Here is a 20,144-nt window from a genome sequence, read left to right on the forward strand (position 1 = left end):
ATGTTACGTCAACCATAAGAACACCTGAAAAGATAAAACACAAAACACGGCCCTCAACATTAGCCTTCCATCTCCATTTCATCTTTCAGTAACCACGCTAATACATTTTGCAGAAGAAAAAGGCCTCAGTGCTGCCTACATGAGTATCTCTGCCCTGAAGAGTCGGAACCGCTCAGGCTTCAAAAGCGACAGCGGGTGAACAAGCGCCAGGGCATGGCTGGCACCACGGGCCCGAGCTGAGCTCGGCCTCCCCGGGCGGAAGCCCCTCGCCAGCCTCGACACCTGCGTTCAGGCGAGCTCCAGCCACCTCCCCCACAGCTCCGTCGCGCCAAGATCGTGCCCTCCAGCCGCCCCGAGGGTGCCGCTGCCAGCTCCCCCCGCCACCGGTTCGCGGCAGAGGGGCCGGGCAGGCCGCCCGGGCCCTGCGCTCACCGTTCAGCGCCGACGCCTGCAGCGTGGCCCCCGAGGTGCCGTCGATGACTTTGATGGCGCCGCGGGCGGTCACTGCCAGGATGGCGTTGAGCGCCGGGTGGTAGCACAGGCTGCAGAGACCGTCGGCGTCGCAGCGCAGACAGCCGTCCCGCAGCAGCAGCCACTCGCAGGAGCCCGGCCCGGCCGACACCGGCCCGGGCCCGGCCCCAGCCGGCGCCGCCACCGCCGAAGAGCAGGAGGCCGCCGCAGCCATCTTCCGGGCCGCTGCCGCCGCCGCCCTCAGGACAAGAGGCCCGCGGGGAGCCGCTCACTGACAGTCCCTGGAGCCGCCGCCGCCGCCAGTCACCATCCGGGTCCGGGGAGAGGGGGAAAGGGAGAGCGCCAGCGTGAGCGGGAAGTGACACAACCGCGCCGGATGCGGAACCAACCGCCAGCCTCACACGGCGGGAGGGGAGGTTCGGGGAGCGGGCCGCGGATCGCCACAGAGAGGGGCGGGGGCAAGGGGAGAGGCAGGGGCAGGCTTCTTCCGTGCGCGCGCGGCCTCAGAAAGGGCACGCGCCGCCGTAGCGCTGGCGGGGGGGATACTGAGGAGGTCGTGTTTCTGCCCCAGGGCGGTGGGAGCGGTCTCCTGAGAGGAGCCGGCGAAGCTGCTCCTTCCTCTCCGGGGGTTCAGTGCGGTCACTCGGGCTCGGGCTCTTCCCTGCCCCGCCGCTGCCGTGTCAGAAACTCGGTCGTAAGCGGGTGAGCGCGGCTGCCGCCTCCCTCTTCGGGGAAAAGGGAATGAGGGTTTTCGCAGCCTGGCTCTGCGGCTGGTTTTCTGTCTGCACTCGCAGAGCGGTGCGAGAGCCGCTGGTTAGGCTGCTTCCAGCTCTGGTACAGAGTGAAGAAACGCAAGCGCCGTTCTGCTACCGCTTCCTTTTGGAGTGAGTTTGGTTCACACAGGTGTATACGCTCCAGGAGCATTTCCTGCCTGCTCTACCACCCCCCAAAGTAGGGATGGAGTCATTGTACCCATGAGAGCATTTTTTTTTATGAAGCAGGATTCAGCAAGCTTCGAAAATGACATAAATACCTTCTGTATTTCGCTGAGGCTTCCCCCCTCCCCAGAACACCAAACCTACCAATTGGACTTATTTTATCTAAGTGACCTGCTCGACTAAAATATTAGCGAAAGTTTTTATGGTCTTAAATATATTGACTGTTTTTGATGTCTTAAAAACTTAACTTCTGATTTTTTGATGGTCTTAAATACATTGACGTTTCAAGTATAATGTGGTTTCACGCAGGAGAGTATTTTTATTAGAAGGACCCATGTTAGCACGGGCTGCTGTAGGAGGTAAATGATTAAAGAAATACAGTGTCTAAGGGGAAAATAAAAGAATCCACATGGGTATGCCACCAGCCTTATCAAAATTGTCCTGAGTGCAGAATAAGCAGCTTTCAAGCTTGCTTCACTACTTCAGATGAAACATGAAAGACCAATGAAGTTAGTGACAAAATTTAAAGCGAACCTCAAGCTCTGTGTTGTCTCCAAAGCAATCGATTTCACATAGTTTTCAAGTAGGTATAATTTTTCTGATAAATGATGGAGTATGTCTGATGGGTAGAAGAGGGAAGAAAGCAAGTTCACACATACATGTTTCGCTGCTCTATCCAGAAGATGGTCCAAAGAGTATGTCTCATGAAGGTATGATACCTGTGTCTCTTCCTTGAAAAGAGGTGTTGCATCTTGGAACCGGAACTTTGTGCTAGATGGATGTGCTTATGTTTCCAATTTTGAGAGAAATTGATACCAAGTTAGTATTTCACTGAATATAGAGACTTGGACATAGTTGGGCTACCAGGATTCTTAAACTAGAGTTTTACTGTGTATAGAGGCTACAGTTCTCAAGATAAGAAAGGCATGCAACGAGAGAACCAGATGTTTTCTCTCAAGAAGAATGTAGGCTTCCTCCTGTTGGCAAGGCCTCAGAAATAGGTAAATAGCTGCGAAAGAAAACTTGAGGAGCCTCTCAGGGTCGTAAATTAGACCAAACAAGAACACGTAGTTAATTGGAAAGACTAAACACATTCCAATGTCCTTAGCTAATGGCTTTCCATAAAAGGATAAAATGAGTAAGGGTATTTCTTTCTCCCCAGCCAACCACCATGACCCACAGAGAATTCACAGCACCTGCGCCACAGCTTTATCTGCCCAATTACTGTATGTGTGAGTAACAAGAATTGGGCGGGTATTTTGTGGAATTATAATGAATATGTATATAATGAAGATACATAAACTGTAATCTGTCTCTTTTGGTGTGCGTGATGAGCAGAGCGAGCCCCCATGCACCCGGGGTTGCCATAATAATGTTGGCTTTCTAACCTGTCAGTCTGAGTCTATTTCCCAGATTTCAGTGACAATAGGAGTACTGTATCTATTATCACAAATACTTATCACCTCAAAGCTTGAGACTGATGACATTAATAGGAATATAGATGTTAACTCAGTAAATATAAATGAGCTTCATACATTCTGTAAACAAGTTTAATTCAAAATTTTTATAAAATACATCTTGTATTTACACACATACCTCATCTAAAAATATGAGTTTGTTGAATGCAAAGTTATTACAAACTATCAGAACCATTTGAGAGCTGTTTGTACATACTTCTTGCACAGCATACGCAAAGGATGACCCTAGAGAGACTAAGATTAAAAGGTGCAAATCTGCAATTGTGTATAAAATCTGTAGTATGTTAAGTGCATATCTACATTGCATATTACACATGTGCCAAGTCTGTGGAAAGGAACAGTTAAAATTGCAACTATAAATTTCATAGAACATTACTATAGAGGAAAATAAGATACTTGGAGATTAAATAGAACATTCTTGCATCCTTTGAATATTCATAGTAATTTCAGATGCACAGGACCTATTACGGACATTGAATAGAACAGCTATGCAATGAGGAACTAAGCTTAAAGCTCTCTGACAGCCTAATAACCTATGTTTGTGGGGATGTTTAGTAAACCAGTATTCACTGACAGGGTCTGGGCTGATACTGGGTCTTCTAATACTAGTTGGATATTCCTTTTAAAAAAGAAATGTAAGTCATGGAAACAGAGATAAGACCAAATTATCATGCAAGATTCCAGAGCTAATACACCTTTTTTGTTCATTTGGGTTTTTTTTAAGAATATGTTATGGATGCTCACAAAACACTTGCAGGTAAGAACAAAACTGGTGCTATAATTGATTTAGTATGGATCTGCAGTAATTCCACCAGGACTCCTGCAGAAATCAACAATGAGGTGAAAAGACGACCTCTCTTCCAGTTTTTCCTCTTTAATGTATTACAAGCTAGAGTATTATGTTACAATTTATGACCAGCACCAACTTTTAATTAGTTCTGTTTGAAACCAACACAAGCATCAGCCAGAAAAGCAGACTGCATAAGCTAAAGGTCTGTGGTAGAGCTGGAATTTAAATATATATTCCGCATCAGTAATGAGTAGTAAAAATAAGTTACTAAAATGGCAAGTTACACAGTTTAAAAGTCTGAAAAACTACAGTTCTGGTAAGGAAATATGTCCATTAGGGATCAGACAGCCTTTGCTATTACCTTGTCACGGCTGATTTTTATTTGAAGCACACAAAAAAAAGGGATGGGGAATGATTTTTTTTTCCTGTTACCAAAATTAAATACTAAGAAACTTAAAATCTATTTGGCAATGCTAAATACTGAAGATTGCAAATACCTAAGTTAATACCATGCAAAGTGAACTTCAGTGGACTTCCCTTGTGAAGAAACATTACCATAAGGACCATTACATAAGCAATCAACACAGTACACAGGAAATATTTAACATGTCACCACGTTATTACATAATCCTTGGATAGTCAAAATTAGCAAGACTGTAACTGTTACCAAGGCTGTCATTCTGCCTTGTTTATTGGAGGGAGAATCTGCCCTTACAAATCTTTTATTTCTCTTTACAAGGGATTAATAGTACTGGGGAAAGAAAAAAACCGAACACACAGCCAAAAAAACCAAACCATGGATGCGTGTTAAATACCATGCTATGAAAAGCAAGACAGAGCAAGATGTTGTAAAACATAGTTAGGGAAGCATTACTTTTATTTTGTCTTCATAAAATAACATTGTTTTAAGATCACACAAATTTGAAAGCTCATCTTTTTTTCCTGCAACATTAAGCCATCTCTACAGTTGGGAAAGGTGTTCACCTATTTCTCTGTAAATTTACACTTTTGAGTAAAATAATTTGATTCTCTAAAGATGCATTCCAATTCATTACATCGCACGTAAATATCTTGCTCCTTTGGTCAGAGATAGTAAATGAAGACTTCAAATACTTGTATCTTCAATTTTTAAAAACCCAATATACATCCTTAACCAAGGAGTACTTACGCTACACACAAGCCATAGATACAAAATACACAGTATATACATGTTTTGAAAACAAATTGGAATTTATAAAAACTCAATAGCCAAATCAAAGTAATTGAGGCACTAAATTAAAAGTAGTATCTTCATGTCTTGATCATACAGACTATTCTGTGAACAATCAGAACCGTTTCATAAATATATATTATCTACAGAACCTGCTGTGCCAAAAAAGCCAGCTGTGTTTAAGCTGAAAAGAAAAATTGCACTTTGAGATCGTTACCATTAACTTCTCATTTTTTTTTCCTCGAATATAGTAATCTGGTCCTAGTGCTTTTGGCACAGGTATCGAGTTGTGGTTTTGCTACACTTTTTTATAAAACACAAGGTTCTTTTATTTTGCTCATTAAAATCTGAAGAGTCTTAAACAAACCTAGAACTTTGATACAAATCTATATAGCTACAATTGCTTCATTAAATAATATACACAAATATGCTCTTCGATCTTAAAACATCTTGACAACTGGATACAAAACAGTCACTTGTATTATCTCCAGCCTCCTTAATCTTATGCATTATCAGTCTGCAAGTGAATAAGATACGGTTTCTGGCCACATCTTGTACTAGATCACACCCCAGTGTACAAGGACAGAAAATAAATGTATAATAAAAAGATTGGATAAATTAGAAGGGGTTTCTTGGTCTTGAATTCTTCTCCAACTAGTAATGATGCAGCACTGTATGCAGCCCAAAAGACTCCAAACAACTGAAAAAGAAGATGAACAGTCTTAGCCGACACCACAAAAAATACCTTTCCAAATACCAAGATAAAAATCAGCTCTTTTCTCAACATAGTTAAAAAGAGAAAAAAGAACCCCCCCAAAAAAATTGAGGGGGGGAGGAAGTGAGGAGGGGAAGAACTCCAAATACACAAAGAAAATACTGTGCATTTTCATTTAAGTTTAGAGAAATATTTCACAAATAGGTATGTTATTTTCATTTGAGGCATTTTTACTGAAGTGAGCAGCTTAGGATCTACAATAAGTTTTCCCTGATACAAGACATATTGATACCACGAAGCAAACAGTAAGATTATATACACCCAGTTTGAAACTTTGCTGCAAACTTTCCTTATTACCTTGATTGTCCCCAGCTATTCACTCCTTACGCTCTTAAAGAGTTACTATACTTGACTTCCTGCTACAACGTATACCAGAGTGTTAAATCACCATTTTTTATTTTAGGATTTGTCTGGCTTGTAAGCTTGCATTTAATTGTTTTGCCTCCACCTCAAGGTAACTGAACCTCACACTCTTGTTCTTTTCAAGTGCAGTGAGAAGCCTGTCAAAATACAATGTATGAAAGCATATTTATGTTTCATATATGGAAACAACATATAGTTGTATGAAAAAATATATTGCTTATGAATTTAAGAAAGAACCAGTTTAAAAGACTGGTAGAAAGTAACATTAACGATGAATATCCAGTATGTTATATGAAGTTAGCAAAATAAATAAAATAAATAAATCTTGAGGTCAGTGAATTTGACTTAAAGCTCAAACTCACACGGTTATAGCAAAAAGTAATCGGACATGATCCTCTAGCAGCACCTCAAATATTAATAAAAAAGAAAAAATACTAAAATTGAGTGGCATGAAAAAACACTGTAGTCTTCTGCAAAACACAAGACCAAAGAGGGCACGCATAACAGGACCCCAGCAAAGAACTTCTTTCACAGTTCTGTCAGAGGAGTTGAAGCCCCTTGAGGGATTATGTGGCCTGTTCAACCGCTATCATAAAAACAAAACCCAAAAAATTGCATGTGATCACATATTTCCATTTTTGCTGCCTAGCCCAGGCCTGCAGAGCTCAACAAGAAGACTAATCAATATCATGACTGAATTCCTAAAGACACATTAGGAAAAGTGCAGCAATTAAAATAATCGAGGCACATGACTCAAATGGTTTACTTTGTGGATTGCAACTGGAAGAGAGCTGACTTTCTCGCTATTTCACTGTAACCTCCCCAACTTTAGGACTGTGAAGCATTTCTCCAAGCACTGAGCTTCTCCTGCCATAACAAGTAGTGCTTGTCGCAGCACAAGTAGGTTTGGCCATATGGGGCTTGTCCTCCATTTTCACACTAATGATCTAATGATGCAAAAAGATTTGCCCTGCAGTTAACATAAACTGCTAGTAGGAATCAAGTAAGAGAGGTTTAATTAAAATATATTTCTGCCAGTTAACTGGCAGATTGATGATTTGCTTTCTGACTCTATCACTTAATAGTAATTGCAAGTTACCAAGTCACAAACACAGCAATTGTTTCTTATCATACACTTCAGCTGTACTTCAATTATACTGTTTACCACCAAGCTAAAAGAACAGAAATCAATCACATCAGTAGAACAAGAACTTAAAAAGCATACAGCTTAGCTAGTAACAATTTTCTCAGTCAACCTTTCCAAAAGTTCAGCAATAACTTCAAAGGCTACCTAAAAGGGTTTTAAGAAGCCCTGGAAGTGTTCAGGAACATTACATAGTGCCAGGATCTGTCAGGGAACATTGCTAGCTTCACAAAAGATGCCAAAAAGCAGGTGGCATCAGGCAAGTTATTCTTGCTTTGTACCTTACATTCCACACAGAATCAGAACAATACCAACCTTCTCTGCAAAGGTTATCAAGAGCTTTGTACTGCTACCACTATGGGAAGGTCTCAGAACAATGACTAACGTCAGACTCATGCTGCAGTACCTAAAAATAAAGTGGATGATGGGGGGAGGGACAGAACAGCTTATTTTCAGACTCTTCATTCTGAGGTTTAATTATGCATCCTCTTCTCAAAATGATAATCCTATTTATTTTTAATGCAACTAGTAGAGCACAGCAAAATCCTTAAACAGCAGCTAGCTGATAACAACAGGTGTTGTTATAGCAACAGCATTGTATATGCCCAAGTATTCACACATCTAAAGCAGAATTTGCTTAGCAGTCATGTCCAGCACACTAGCCAAGAGGATCACAGAGCTCACTCATGCTGTAGTTCTGAATATTCCAACACATCATTCTGTTGTCCTGAATAGGTTAAGACTTGAAGCGTTAGGAAAGTGCATTAAAAATAGCCATAGACAATTCTCTATAAATGATACTGAACTTACTTTTATTAGGGTAGAAACAACTTCAAATGATCCAACCACCAAAAGTACAGGTGCTATGACAATGAGGGGAAGTAGGGAGTATCCTATCACACCAAGAACTTGGCCATAAGCAACCTGAAATTTTCAAGCACATAAAAATAAACTTTGTAGCACTCAATCTTTGTCACCAGGCTCAATCTGATTTTGTTATAACACATTATTATTGCTATTTATACTGTTATGTATTTATGAAATTTTAGCTAAAGGAAGCTTGCTAGTATGAAAAGTGGTTTTGTATGTGACCCTCTAGAATTTTGTAATCAATCATTCAGATCTCTTAGACATATCTTGTTTTGGTGTAGTTATTTTTTTTTTAAAAGCCAAAACCCACTGTAACTGACAATTCTGTCACTTCCAAAGGAAGTATTTACACCAGTTAAAATACATCATTCCAACCATCCCTCACATTTTCGTGTTCTGCCTTAAGTGGTTCTCAACTGCCACTCTCCATGGACTGTACATGATACCCAGGAGCACACCCCTAGAACAGACCTCTCAGCTTAGTCCTGCCTGTCACAAGCAGGAAAGACTTAAGTTTTTTTCATTAATATACTCATATCCACTATATATAAATAAATACATAAAGTACATGAAGGCTTCTGGCATCAGTGGAAGACCTAGAACTTGATCCCTTTAAGGCACAGAAATCTTCTGATTGCCAGTTTAAAATTATTACGATTATTTTAAACAGATTTCGTCAAAGTATTTCCATAACTGGTTTTAGCTTCATGGGGATTATGATGTCTGTTTTTACCCTACCATGGTTTGAAATCTTCCTGGGCCCAGCCAGGCTTCTTGGATTTAACACAAAAAATAGTGGTGAGACAAGAGACCATCTTGCAAGTGATCTCTTGTGGCTGTTGATCCTTCCCAGTACAGACCTATACTTTCTTCCCAGCTTATACATTCTGATAATTTCATTTTGAGCCACAAACCAGAATGATTTCAGGGCGTCTGGATTATGCTGTTACGCAGAAAACCAAGCAATAGCATTTATAAAAGCTTTTTCTCTCAAAACAGTGTTCACGCAAGAAGACTCTAGTAATTACGATTAAAAGGAAAATTTAAAGATGAAAGCAAATGTAAATGATGTAGGAAGTTTGCAACACTAGTTCATCATGAATGCAATATGCACAGTAAAAGTATCAAAATCAAGCACCACTGAATATTTAGTACTCCACAACACAGTTCAAGGCATTTTAAGCTGCAGAGCCATTTTAAGAAGTTTCTAACCTCCTGACTGTTAAACCATAGCAGTCTGAGGGCCTTGTTGCAAGTCACTTCTTGTTGTTTAAAACCGAATCACTTAGTGACTCAATTCGTAAACAGCTCAAGCAGCTATTCCAACCCTGCTGGTGCAAGCAGCTGGAGGGAGGGATGGAGGCCAGAACTTCAATTGGCTTTGCAGTTGAAAAACATGTGCTTTCATTCTTTAATGGGTTTGAACTGCATCAGGCCAAGGATGAAAACAAACACTGGTAGGTGCTCTCCCCACAAGGACGTTATACAACTGCTGCTAGCCTCATTTAAAATAAAATAAAAACTAAAAAGTTTAAACAAAGGGCAGTGCAAAAGCAGTGCAAAGGAGGAGAAACTGTCTCATTCAGCTAAGTGATCGAAAAATTGAAAGCACTTGTCTCTCAAGAATGGGCTTCAGTCCTAGCTCACAGACACCTGTTCACATCTGGGATTCACACTACAAATTTCCAGATTGTGTGTCACACCCAGCAAGCCGTAATCCACTGCACAGGAAGATTAGCTGACCATCTCTGTATTTTCAAATCTAGATATTATGCTTACCAACTGCATCCATTCTTAGCTGGCTACAAGGTCCAAAACAAAGCACCAAGAAAACCCGATTACTACTGAAAAGCGTAGCCAAGAGACTTTACATTACCTCCCTCTACGTCCTTTTGCATACAGGTACTTACTTCTCCTCCAAGAACCCTGGCCAGTAAAAAAATTGTCAAGGATCCAAATATCCAAATAGTTATAATCCAAGAAACCACCTTAGGAGATAAAAAACAATTAATTTATATTAATAATTTTCATTGTGAGAAAAGAAACTCATTTCTATTAATCACTTTTACTGCAGTCAAGGATTTTATTATGCAAAACCAAATTCTGAATAGTTTTACTTACTATTACAACAGAACTTGAGAATAAAATTCAGAGGTTATATTTACAGAATCACATTAATGGTAGGTTTAGTGAACATGGAACGTACATGCAATGTTTTTTGTAAGTACTGTAATACTGTTGCAGATTTAGGAAGAGTTTAGTTAAAACTGAAGCTAAGACCACCCTAGCTAAATGTCTTCATATTGCACCTATTACAAAACATGGGCTCAGGCAGTTTTAAGTCAGCCCAACCAATACAAGGCATTGGACTTCTGCTTTTTTTTCATCCATGAAGCCACCACTTTATTCTTTACTCAAACTGAGAATGCCCAGAAGTCAGACTTTAACTCTCAGCAGAACTTGATGATTATAACTTAATACAGCCCCAGACTCCTGGGACAAAGTCTGTCATTACTTTTTCTTGCTTCTTTCATTGCTCTGGTCTTAAACTGAATAAAAATAAAAATAAAATTAAAATTGTTCTCTAGCTTAACAGACCCTTCAAAGTAACTCAGCTATTCTTGGAGTTGAGCCACGGGGAGGACTAGAAGTTAAGCTGTCCCTTCTGAAATACCTTTTCAGAAGGAAATGACAATATCAGTCCAGTCTCTATTTCCAAATGTACAATGGACTTATAAATGACTTCATATTTGTCAGTATTCAATTCAATATATTGCTTAATTAAAACTTCCAGATTCACTGAAGAATCAAACAGGGAAAAAAAAAAAAAAAAACAAACAACCCAACAAAACCCAACCAACCAAAAAACCCCAAACCAATCTACAAGAAAAACCCACAAATAAAAATCATAGCACCACTTAAACACAAACAAAACTAAAAACCACAGCTGTATGCTATTTGTGAAAACAGAACATGGCCTCCTTTTACTTTCCACTTTCCTTCACAGTCTAAGAGGATCAGATTAGTCTTAGAGCAGGAATGCTCCACTCTTCCCAGCTTACAGCCCACCATCCAGCTCATCTAGCCTAGCTGCTGTCAGCCATGCTGTTGCTAGCTACTAGCTTTCCCTCCTCACACACATACAACACTGTTACACCAGTATAGTAAATCCACCATTCCTAAGAAACATTAAACCTACTGTTCATGTATAGTACATACACAAACTGCAAAAGGTAGTTTATCTGTCATGGGATCAAGGAATGTTCCTTGGTTTGCCTAGGAGACAGCTAAGTGTTCTGCCCACAAGACTGGATAATACAGTGGTTTAGCCTACTCTCTTTGAGCCTTGCAGAAACAAGATACCGAGAGTGACGTCTTAGTCAGCATTTGCTACACCATATGGAAGCCAGAGGTTGCAAAGGGAAAGATTTTATCTCACCATTCACAAAAATCCTTGCATAAGCATATTCTGCTACTTTACATATGGCTTATTGCTATACTACGTTATATTTAAACCAACTGTAACTACACATATAGTCATAAAGATTTCTGAAGCAGGATCACCTAGGCTCATACTTAAATTCCAGTTAGTTATGATACCACTTCTCTCTTTCAATCTGAATATAAAGAAAAAACCTAATAGTGTTTATGGAGGCCAATGAAATCTGCACAATGTGGCTGAATAGCTATTCACCCTGGATTTCAAAAGAATTATGGAAAAAGTCTATTGACCAGAGGAAATTTATCTGATTGTAATTGAGCAGGGAGGACAAAATAGCAAATGGCACTAATGAAGATTAAATATACCAGATAACAGCAGTGACAGAATATGAATTAAACCAGTAGCTTTATTTGTCAGGAAATTAAAATTCATTACATCCAAACACATGTTCTTCAGTAGTATTTTTTAGTGATAAAAAGCATATTAACAAAAGGTCACAATTAAAATTGAAAGATTCACTAATATGACTATAAACCCATTAGCATCAATCTGTTCCCTCTAGAAACCACATCTTTCCTTTGTCCTACCGTATAAAAACAAGCCTGACATTTCATCACAATTAACTTACCCGTGGGCCATTTAATACATTTCTGACTGCTGTCTTTGTACATATTAACTTGAGAATCAGCATTTGAAATGCCCTACGTTAGTATGTGGGGAAAAAAATAAAAGAGAAAGAAAAAAAAAAAAGTCTTCTACCTACAGAAGAATGCAAATTGCTTAGCAGTCATATCCCTAAATTTAGTTTAGATTTACTTTTGGGTAGAAGGCTTATACCTACCTTAAATTGTCCATATAATGAAATCATTGAGAAGAAGAGGACTACTGCCAGAGGACCCCAAAAGTCTGGATTGTCTCTCACTACCTGCCTGTTAAACCCAAGAGATGGCATAGGCATCAACACACATCGAATTTTGTAGTAAATATCCTTCAGATCAATGTCGAGTTCTTCCCTGAAATTGTAAAGTAAGAGAGTGTTACTATACAGCACAGCAATGAAACAGAGCAGGAAAAAAGTAATTGCAGGGGCAAATGGCAGGTTTATGAAGCAAGTCTCCTGTCATCACTAAGGCTTTCTGAAGCCCTGGGTAGCAACAGAACAGTTTGCCCACAACAAACCTTCATCCCACATTCAGGAACTGGCAGGAACTGGTGTGACACAGTTAGATACATTTAATTGCTCAGTACTCAGTTACATGATTGAGAATAGAAAACACACACAACATACCCTAACAGTCTACAATAAGACAGTAGGTCTATTTTCTGACATGCAGGAACACATGACACATTCATATCATTGTAACAACTTAGAAATCAGACATGCATATACAAAAGTAGGATGTTTGTGTACTCCTATGCTGAGCAGTTTGCCGTGAGTACACTTGTTATGGAAACATTTCCTTTCAAATTCTACAAGAAAGAATACCTTTACATTCACTAATCCTAAACCATTCAAAACATGAGGTAAAAACAATTCTTTTAAATGAAATGGGGTTTCACTTCCTTCAACAACAGCAGTTTTCAGCCGACCAGTTTTTTATGCCAGTTGTTTAATTACTGGCTTGTTTCCAATATGGGTAAAAATAAATGAAAACAAATTAAGCTATGAGTAAATTCTATCAACAGATCTTGCTCTTTTCTGCCTTCTTCACTCCCTGCTGCAAACTATCTGTAAGCAGCCACAAATTGACCAGAAGACTCTTTTGCACAGGAGATTCTTAACTGGTACATCTTGCCCCAACTGTCCTAGCAGAACAGGAAGGAATAAGACTTGTCAAGTAATGGGCAATTCCACTTCGCTAAGCTTATGCATGGAACCATTAAAGACAAAACTGTACACTAGGGTTTTCCTTATGCAGTCACAACCAAGGAGCAATGAAGAGTTGCCAAGAGGCTTCTGACAGACATGCCTCTGCTCTATACTTAACAGCACAGTAGAGAAAAATGCAGAATCATATCCTAAGTCAGTTTATGAAAGTTTTATACATGGGTTTGATTTATGGCTTTTTCTTCAGAAAAGCTGAAGCGAGGAATAAACACAAAGACATGATTCACCATAATTTCTCTAAAAAAAAGGTAATTAAATACTGCTCATTGAGTCTCTCCAGGCAATTTCAGGATTGCTATTACTGAAGCTATTTCAGAATTCATATTATTAACCTGTGACTAAATAACAAAAATTGTTAACACATCCCTGAATTTAAGGAGTAGACTAGAAGCATCTATTTGCCTCCATTTATCTAAACAGGATGTAGCATCCCTATATTTTACTCTGAAGACTGTGCAGATATTTCCTGTCTGCAAATAATTCTTTGTCATTGCCTAGAGCAAATTCTGACAACTTTTCATGTGAATAGACTGTCTTTGCATGAAGTTGGCAGCTACCTCACCCAAGAAGTGATGAATGCTGTAAGAGGAAACAAGTCTCTGAGGTAAGACTGCCCAATGAGAAAGAAAAAAAATAATCTTCTGCTATTGAACAAAATACTTGCATGGTATCACCGCATGGTTTAACTTCCCTTAACTGGCTGCTAGTCTCTAAGTCATATCAGGATTCAGGTTACAAGGCTTCATTACAGCACGTTATGGGAATAATCAGAACTGCATAAAAACTGCTACGTAACAGTCAGATTGAGAACTTCTCTGTTGGGATGAATATATTCACCCTGTCTCATAAACTGATCGTGTTCCTGGCATGTACTCCTCACTTCCAGCAATCAGCAGGTTAGAACACCTTGAGGATGGAAAGGACCAGCAGAGGTTATCTAGTCCAACTTCATGCTTAAGCAGGGTCACCCAGAGCACATTACTCAGGATTGTGTCCAATGTCTCTTGAATGTCTCCAGGGAAGGAGACTCCACAGCCTCTCTGGGCAACCTATTGCATTGCTCAGTCACCCTCACAGTAAATAAGTTCTTCCTCATGTTCAGGTGGAACTTCTCTTATGCCCATTGACTCTCATCTGGCCCCAGCCTCCTGACACCCTAACTGCCTTTGAATCGCAAACTTGTTTTTTGTGGTATAAAAAGTTATGCTAAAGAAAAAAATGCATATGTTGAAACCTCAGTGCTCCATTCTCTTTAATAATTAAATTTAGAGCTTTACAGAACAGACTTACTCACACAAGGAGCTACTTCTGCACCATTTAAAGGACTTCTCAAGTAGCAGTGTCCTTGCTAAGCTCTCCATACATCTGTTCTCTCCAACGCTCTTATTTGAGTTCTCCAGAGTACCCTCCTGCTCACTCCATTTTTTTAAAACACCATTATCTTCAATTCACACAGGAAAACAGAGACTCTGAGAATGTAGCTGCATAGATGCAGAACAAGGCCCGAGACTCAGGCTGCCTAGCCCACGGTGTAGTAACCTTAAGATACAAAGTTTCTTCAACCAACCACATTTCTGTGCATGGAACAAAGGATGCAGTGATTTTCGGTTTTAAGTTGTCCTTCAACGCTACCACCCTTTTAATCTAGCTTTATATTATAAGACAGCATCAAAGATAATAAAGTTTGTGCTACCTTCCTTCTAATATCCCTTGTGTAGTAAGTACAATGCACAATGATTTTACTTCAGAGTAACTGACAATGTATTTACTTAACATGAATCTTTCCACTGGATTGGCCTTAGCCTCTGATTCTTTGACAGCAATAAATTCACAACAGCACAAAATAATAAATTCTGGGTTTTTGAATCATTACAAGATCAACAGATAAGAGCAGAAAAATCCATAGAAGTTTTATAGAGATGAGTAAAATTGGATTTTACTTCTTCCTTCCTCCCCAGCAGTGATTAACAAGCCTCTCTTTTACACTAAAAATAAAGCTTATAATGAGAAATGATGTTTTCATTCCTGCACACCAAGTAATTTGTCAAAAAGAATTCTCGTGACAGCAGAAGGCTGTGGGACAATTGAGAGGTTACAAGTTGTTTGTTTTTCCTACACAGCTAATAGAGAGATATAAAAAAATAATTATGACATACAGGAGTGGCTTGTTATCTTCTGGGTCATCATCTTCCACTTCCAGAAGCCAGCCATACCCCCTCTGTCTTAGGAATGTAGTTGCAGAAGATTCTTTGATGAATTCTCCTCCAAGATTTAGCTTAACATCTGGAGTTGTTATGGAGCCACTAAGATCTGAGAGCAAAAAGGGAGAGAAAGATACACCATTTTATGTCTTGTCAAAAGCCATTTAATTTCAAAAGTACTGGGAGACAAACAATAGATGCATAAAGTTAAATGTGCTGGTCATCATCACCATAAAATATTCCACGTTATAGAATAAAACTCTATTTTAACAGATACATAATTTGAAAAGTCCTTCTGGTTTTAATACAATTGTAACAATGTTGGTCCACGACTCGAATTACCATGTTTTAGTTTCCAGATGGAACTCTTGTCTTGATGACACAGTGTTAAGGTATGACAGAAAGGCTGAGATTTGTGTTTTATCATGAAGTATTTAAAGGCATAAAAGGAGTTAACTAATGTAAGTCTTATCACACTGAGTTGGGGATTATTTAACATTTTTTTTTTACTAATCACATTACAATTCTTTTGGAGCCTGTTCCTGCACAGTAGCACTGTTTGAGCAGAAACCATTCTCTGCTTTTATGTTCAATTTTTCATGAAAGGAAAACGTTTGTAGATGTTTTCATTTTTAGCCGGCCCTATAATACAGCTGAAAATGTCAGAAAAAGAATATTATCAGAGATCCCAAGGCTCCAGCTAATAAGACGAGATACAAGGAGTTCTCTTCAATATACTATGTTCTTGCTCTGCAACAGTACCAAACAAAACAAAAAGGGCGATTTATGTATGTTCTGGCTGTGTTGAAGTCACCAATAAATATTGATTTTATTAACTCACTATGTTCAGTTATATATAGATGAAAAATACAAAATAATAACTGACAATATACCAAGCAACTGGAAAAGAGATAAAATATAGAGGAGGAGGATAATTATTCCTTTAGGAAATAATGGATTTCCGTTTGCTAAAAAGTAAAAATCCTAACATAAACATGTAACTTTTATGTACAAATGTTACTACAAGTGTATTGAGAGACAAAAAACTCTCTTCTCATCCAACACCTTTTTACTTCACCTAAGCAAATCTTATTTTGTCTTTGTATTGCTGTGTCTGTTCTTCAAACAAAGAAGCTCCTGGGCACCAATTCCCCCAAACAGCCACTTACAGCAAGTATTTCTGAAACACATACTCACAGAGGCAAGTCAGGCCGTATTTGTAAATTACACTTGCAACATCTATCAAAATACAACCTACTTTTATAGAAGAAAAATGTGTAGAAAGACAGAACCTCACACAGTCTTCAGCCAGCATGTCACAAGTGTTCACTGATTACTCAGTATCACAATCAACTTAGCAGAATTCTCCTTCCCAATCAGCTTGCTAGGCCATTCAAGCTTAAATTTAAGCTTCTCCATAACTGCTTTTCAATCATTTCATAATCATGAGAGTTAATAAGCCACCACTTTGATTCCAGGCACACCATCTGTGCGGGATCTTTGTAAAGATCACTGTAACTTAGAGGAGGAATTTTTCTTTGCTCCTGTCAGTATTAGCACACATGCTCTGTTCTCACCAGACCCAAGCAAAGCCGCCTTCTGATATGATGTTTACATACGGAGGAAAAAAGACAAATGTATTCTTGAGGCCTGGGTCTCAAGGTAGAGAAAGCCTCCAGAGTTTTGTATTGGCATGAAACCCTTTTGCCATTTAAAAATTTTTGTTTATGCTACAACATACCGCCTCTCTGCAAGGTGAGGCTGTTGCTACTCTGTGCACAAATGTGACTGCCAAAACAAGCCAATGTAACAGCCCAGCCAGCCACTTATTTCTCCTTTCTCAGTGACCACTGACAATCCATTCTGAGGCAGGAAAACCTCTACACAAGTCTTGCTTAACAGGATTCCTTTTAGCAGTTCATGACTGGTGAATGTCTACAACTATGCTTTTTAATCATGAAACCTATTAACATGATTTTAAGTCTATTTTACAAGAAATCTCAGGTAGGACATATGGCTGCAGAAACCAAAGGAAAAAGAAAAGTCCACCACCTCTTCTTTATAGCACACACTGCTCCGCAAGAGGTGGTTAACAACAGACCAACCAAGTGCTAAAGAATGTGCCAAGAATTGATGGTTCTGCTGCTCACTCGCAGGAGTTAGGGTGTTTCACTGCTACTGTCTCAAGCAGAACACCACAAAAGCAAAACTGGGGTACCTCACATGCCTCATTTTTCAACCAGGCATTGTGGACATTCTTTGCTCTCGTTTTGAAAAAGCAGTACAAGAGACAAAAAACCCATCAGACAATCTGTTCTTCATACCGTATCTGCCTACTTAATCGAGAACACTTATCCAGCATTATTTCCCCACAAACAGCTTCTACCATATACAAATAAAGACAGTAAAATAAATCAGCTTATACTTAAATATATATGTATATATATATTTATATCTCAAGATTTGGTAAACATTTGGTAAATTAGAGTGCCACAAGTAGTATTTTAATTTAGAAATACCAAACTGTTGAACTTCTCTTATGTTTTTCTTTGTTGGGGTAGGTCTATGCAGCACTTTGCAGAACATGCAGGAGATCACACCTTCCTTGTGTTCATAAAGAACGCAAAGCCGAGTCCAACTCGACATATCCTACAGGAAAGGTGGTTGTATTGGATTGGGTTCAGCATTGCTCAATAAATACTTCCAGGGGAACCCAAAGAGTTTCCATTCAGATGGATCCTTTTTCAGGCCAAGGCAAAGAAGAAAAACAAACAAAACAAAACCCCACAGCCAAGATTGTACCTGTTGATTAGCATCCCTTGTCAGAGGGACTTGGAAGTTCACCAAAGAAGGGGTGTTCTATGGCAGTTCTTCCACTTCAGTAATTCTTTTCCAGTGTGGGGCACATGACTCAGGATTTACATGATTCCCTACCCCATCCACAATTTCAACAGTTACTAAATACACACATAAAGTAGAATGCTTGCTGTTTAAATGGGTAGAGCCTAAAAGATTCATCACCCATCAAATTAAGTTACTACAGTGTTGACTCTTAGATGTTCATTTTCACAGTCTTGAGGCAGACCTTCATGGCATGCTGGAACGCCACAGCTATTTGTGCAGCAGTGAGGCAGCAGGCTACGCTTCACCCCTAAACTATGTGCACGGCTTCTTCCCCCTACACCCCCATTCCTGTGCTGACACGAGACAGCGTGCGGCCTTTGGCACAGCACTACAGCGAACGTGAACATACAGTACTATCTTCAACAGACAAAAACCGGCACCTCCAGCAACGTGGAGAAGAGGAGCGGGCTGTGACAGTGCTTGTCACGGCTGTGTCAGGTCGCCGGGCACAATTTAGATTACGGCTCTCGGAGAACCTGAGGAACCGAGAGCCGCGGCCGCCCCTGGAGCGAAGACCCGAGGGCAGTGGCCACCGCCGCCACCTCAGCCACCCCGCTCCGCCTCCAGCCACGCCACCAAGCCCGGCAGCGGGGGAGGGGGCAAGGCAGGCATCTCCTGCCTCAGTGGCACGGGAGCTCCCGCTCCCCCGAGCCTGGCCGAGCCTTTCCGTCGGGAAAACGAGCGGCCGCAGCCCCGCGCTCACCTTCGGCGTCTGCTGAGGAGACAAAGGTGAAATCCCCGTTGCTGGGCGCATAGAGCGGCGGCTGCTGAGGGCCCGGGGGCTGCATCTCCCCGCCCTCCGCGGGGGCTGCGGGGCCGGTGGGGGGCAGCAAGAGGCGAGCGGGCACAGAGGCCTCTGGCCTCGCGGATGGCTCCTGCGGCAACGGCCGGCACCCAACAGCACAGCGCAGCCGCCTCACAGGGCAACAACAACCGACACCGCCCCTCCCATTGGCTGCTTGCAAGACGAGCCGTGATTGGCGGCTGTACAACCAGTGCTAAGTGGCTCCCCTGCTCTGTCTCGGGCAGCGAAGTCATTCGACTTCGATATAAAGCTCCTCCTGATTGGAAGAGGTGTGACGCGTCGGTGGGAGGGGCGAGGTCGGCACGCTACCGGGGCGGGGGCTGGCGCCGCCGTACGGCCGTGTCTCATCTTTGGGCCAGTGGCCGCTGTGGCGTTATGGGCGGCTTCTTACCCCTTTTCCCCCTTCCCTTTCGAGAGCGGCCCGGCGCCGCTGGGTTTGACCCTGCTGCCGTGAGCACCACTTGCTAGTGCCTTATGCGCCTGGCGCTCCGAGGCCCGTGGGTGACCAGCGGGTACTGGGTCGGTAGGGTACATGAACGCCCCGCCGCAAGGCAGACCGGGGAATGCCCTACTTTCATGCTGCCGGCAGTTCTTCGCATGGAAAGCTGCGTGGCCGGACCCAGCGAACAATGAGAAACAGCCGCTTGCACTGAGGTCTTTGGAGGACTCGCACCGGGGCAGCTGGCGTTCTGCTGGCTGCTCGGTGTGAGAGCTGCTGTCACCGAGATGGGTCAGCGTTAAAGGTGTGAGGCTGGATGGTTTTTAGTCTAGTCTGGCCTCCCAGAACCGATCTCAAGGCTGAGAGCAGAAACTGGGCACCTGCAGCACCATGGGAAGACAGCTTCACCCCCTCACTGCCACCTGC

General features: G+C 41.1%; 2 protein-coding genes across 4 annotated transcripts in view; both read right to left on the reverse strand.

The window, feature by feature from the left end:
• BIRC6 (baculoviral IAP repeat containing 6) overlaps nucleotides 1-2,203 on the reverse strand; it is a 178,119-nt gene extending 175,916 nt beyond the window's left edge. The window contains 3 exon segments of the mRNA XM_080614540.1: nucleotides 433-724; nucleotides 727-763; nucleotides 765-2,203. Coding sequence (XP_080470666.1) covers nucleotides 433-724; nucleotides 727-763; nucleotides 765-781 — 346 coding nt within the window. The 5' untranslated portion in view covers nucleotides 782-2,203.
• A 705-nt stretch (nucleotides 2,204-2,908) lies between these two features.
• Nucleotides 2,909-19,456, reverse strand: YIPF4 (Yip1 domain family member 4). 3 transcript variants are annotated; one of them, XM_080614756.1, is made up of 7 exons: nucleotides 19,178-19,455; nucleotides 15,526-15,679; nucleotides 12,323-12,494; nucleotides 9,950-10,027; nucleotides 7,980-8,093; nucleotides 7,485-7,575; nucleotides 5,455-5,587 (listed from the first exon to the last, which is right to left on the reverse strand). In XM_080614756.1, exons 1-6 carry the CDS (start codon nucleotides 19,260-19,262, stop codon nucleotides 7,525-7,527), a joined length of 654 nt encoding a protein of 217 aa, XP_080470882.1. In that variant the 5' UTR covers nucleotides 19,263-19,455; the 3' UTR covers nucleotides 5,455-5,587; nucleotides 7,485-7,524. The 3 variants fall into 3 exon arrangements, with proteins under 3 accessions (XP_080470883.1, XP_080470881.1, XP_080470882.1); XM_080614755.1 differs by lacking the exon at nucleotides 7,485-7,575 and having other exon boundaries at nucleotides 2,919-5,587; nucleotides 19,178-19,452; XM_080614757.1 differs by lacking the exons at nucleotides 7,485-7,575; nucleotides 7,980-8,093 and having other exon boundaries at nucleotides 2,909-5,587; nucleotides 19,178-19,456.
• Between the last annotated feature and the right edge of the window lie 688 nt (nucleotides 19,457-20,144).

Source organism: Psittacula echo, assembly GCF_963264785.1.
Source record: "Psittacula echo genome assembly, chromosome: 4".
NCBI classification, from domain to species: Eukaryota; Metazoa; Chordata; class Aves; order Psittaciformes; family Psittacidae; genus Psittacula; species Psittacula echo.